General features: G+C 31.3%; 1 protein-coding gene across 2 annotated transcripts in view; it reads right to left on the bottom strand.

The window, feature by feature from the left end:
* Positions 1-19: 19 nt before the first annotated feature.
* Positions 20-3,129, bottom strand: part of NUDT12 (nudix (nucleoside diphosphate linked moiety X)-type motif 12) — a 20,397-nt gene continuing 17,287 nt past the window's right edge. For both annotated transcript variants that reach the window (XM_012641060.1, XM_012641061.1), the window contains exons 6-7: positions 1,437-1,636; positions 20-437 (exon numbers count right to left, since the gene is read on the bottom strand). In XM_012641060.1, coding sequence (XP_012496514.1) covers positions 327-437; positions 1,437-1,636 — 311 coding nt within the window. In that variant the 3' untranslated portion in view covers positions 20-326. The remainder of the gene's footprint in view (positions 438-1,436; positions 1,637-3,129) is intronic.

Genomic DNA, 3,129 nt, shown 5'->3' with positions numbered 1-3,129 from the left:
CCCCCGTAATATGCTGAAATAAAAAAAAAATTTTAAAAAGTAAATAAAAGAAAAAATGGTTTTGTGAGAAAATTTTGAAGCACAACCAAAAAATAGTGTTCATGGAAGCCTGACCCAGATTTAACAAAATCTGAGGCAATGTTGTAAATTATGAAAATACAAATTATGTGATTAAGATGGAAAGTACACTTTGAAAATATTTCAAAAACCCAACATAACATTCTGTGTTTTGACACTTTAAGGAGCACTGAATATTTCTAATCTCACTTGAGGAATAAGTGGTATTAGAAATCAAATAATACTCAAACAAAGCCTAGTTCCTTGATTTAGAGATTGGGATTTATTCTAATCCAGTGCTTGATTAACTGATGTGCAATAGCTCGGCTTGGTGGCACAAAGAATGCCTGCTGCTTCCCTTTGGTCAGAACATCCACGACCTAAAATATACCACAAAAAAATGCATTAGGATTTCAAAACTGTCATATTTAAATACTATTTCCATGCTTATACAATTCAATTTAAATATGATGACTTTTACAGTGAATAACAACAGTAGAAAGTGACAATATCCATATTCAACATGCAAAATTTAGGACAGCATTTTTAATTGCTTCACTAAGCTAGTGATTCAGTTTTCAAAATGTTCCAGAAAAGCATATTCCCTATGAAAACGAGGTCACGAAAAAGCAAAATATATGCTCCACACTTAATTTCAAAGTGAAGCCAACTTCTGGGACAGGTTCTCTTTTATAAAATTCTAAAACAATAATCTAATTTCTACCTTTTGGGGTTAAGCGTAAAATAAAATTAATTTTATGTAGGCAAAGTCAGAAAGGATTTCAAGTCTTTACTATTGTAGTACATCCATCTGTTTTCTATACAAATGCTTTAGGTCATGGAGAACACAAACTAGTAATTTATCTTTCATTATATTCTTTAGGGATGGTATTCAAAAAGTTCTTGTGAGTGTATCTTTATTATACAGATATGTCATTCTTATCCCTAGTACATTTTAAAATGAATAAAAACATTTCAAAAATTTTAAGCATTTTTACTGATGTTTTTTGAGAGCTACTTGTCTTAATGCTATAAACTGAAACATAAAATGTCTAAAAATAATATTCCTGTTTCTCATTCCTGAACTAATGCTTATCTACTTTACACACATCGACAGGTATTATCATCGACCTGAAGGAATGACATCTGAAATTCGAAATGGCACAGAATTATCATTACTAGAAGAATGAGTTAATATAGGACACATTAGTGAAAACATACTCTTCCTATATGGAATTACCAATTATATTGTAATCCATGCATAATGAGGGGGCCAAAGCCATTCATTCAACTTGCTGACAATATGCATCCTTGCTGTGTGCCCAAACCAATACAGTCAGGAGCAATCAATAGAAGAAGGAAATTAAATTGAACTTTACCTGTTCTCTGGTGAACCAGCGGGCATCCTCTATTTCATTCTTGTCAACTTTAATTTCTGTAGACACTGCCACAGCTAGGCAACCAATCATTAAGGAGGAAGGCATTGGCCATGGTTGACAAGAGACATACTGAACATGGCCAACTTTGACTCCACTTTCCTCTTCCACTTCTCTCCGAACAGCATCTTCTATTGTCTCCCCTAATCAAATGGGGCAAAAGAACAAGTTGCTGATGAACAGGCCCTGGACATTTTGTGCTCTGAATGGTTCAAACATTTGGAAATCACTTTGGACAGAAACCCACTTCAAAGAATCGGAAAGCAGAAGCCTAAAATTAGACTGGAATTGAAGAAAACATTATTTTTTTAAGTATATGATTACATACAGAATATCAAAATGCCAATAAAAACCCTTTCATTTCTTAAAGGTCCAAATTTGTCAGTCACAGTTTAAAAATAATAATTATAACATCTACAACTATCCAGCACCTACTATTAGCTAAATACTATGCAAACATTTTATATATTATCTCTTTTATATACTATTACTAAATAGTTACAAATTATCATTACATGATTTTTATAAATGGTTAGCTCTTTTCCCACTAAAATCTTGAAACTCTTTCTTTATTATGTTGTCAAACAATTATTACAGATAACTCTTTTTAGGTCCCTAAAAGATTAAAAGCCACATAAGATGAAACTCAATACTTTTTCTTTCCAAGCAATTGTTTTCCTCTAGACGACTGTTCACTCAGCTATGATGAAATTAAGTAATATCTATAAATGTACTTTGTATTTCTAATTTGTTGGAATTGAGAAGTAGAATAGGGGAAATAGTCTTTAAGTAAAATTTATCTGGAAGTTTAGAAATCTTTTGCTAAATATAGTAGTATTTAGCAAACTATATTTGTAAATATAGCATTCCATTTCAAATAGATTGATAAGTTTCCTACATGAAAATTAAGAACTTACATTAATCAAAAGAAAGTATATAGTGGAAAGATAAGTCATAGACTAGCATAAGATATTTGCAAGACCATTACTAATAAACCACTGGCATATAATACATATTTTAAATCTCTTAAAATCAATAATAAAAAAGGATAAACCAAACAAAAATAGGTAAAAGATATAAACATCTAAAATTCAGAGAAAGGAAAATTGAATGCCTCATAAACATCTGAAAAAAGATTTTTCCTCAGTAGGAAAATGAAAACCACAATAACATACTATTTCATTCACCCCTCAGAATGACAAATTAAAAACTCTGAAAATTTTAACTTGATCAAGAAGTGGAATAACAGAACTTTCATGTACTGCTGAAGGAAGTTTCAATTGGCAGGAACACTTCAAAGAGCAAATTGGCAATATTTAGAAAAGGTTAAGATGCTCATATCATATGAGCTATCAATTCTACTCTATGTATATATCCTAGATAAGTCTTGCAAATGTGCACAAGAAGTATAAAAATATTCATTGCAGTGCTGTTTTTAATACAACCTTAAACTAAATGTCCATCAGAAGAATGGATAAACAGTGGAATATTCATAAATGGAATACTACCCGGCAGTTAAAAAAATGACCAAGAACTAGTAGAGACAGCATAGTGATTAGGAGTAAAGACTCAGAAGCCAAACCACCCAAGTTTAAATCCCTTCCCTTTAACTTACTAGCTGTTCCATATTCGGCAA

The sequence above is a fragment of the Propithecus coquereli genome, unplaced genomic scaffold (assembly GCF_000956105.1).
Source record: "Propithecus coquereli isolate 6110/MARCELLA unplaced genomic scaffold, Pcoq_1.0 Scaffold160, whole genome shotgun sequence".
NCBI lineage: Eukaryota > Metazoa > Chordata > Mammalia > Primates > Indriidae > Propithecus > Propithecus coquereli.
The sequence above is the reverse complement of the archived record's forward strand: the minus strand, read 5'-3'. Positions and strand labels throughout refer to the sequence as shown.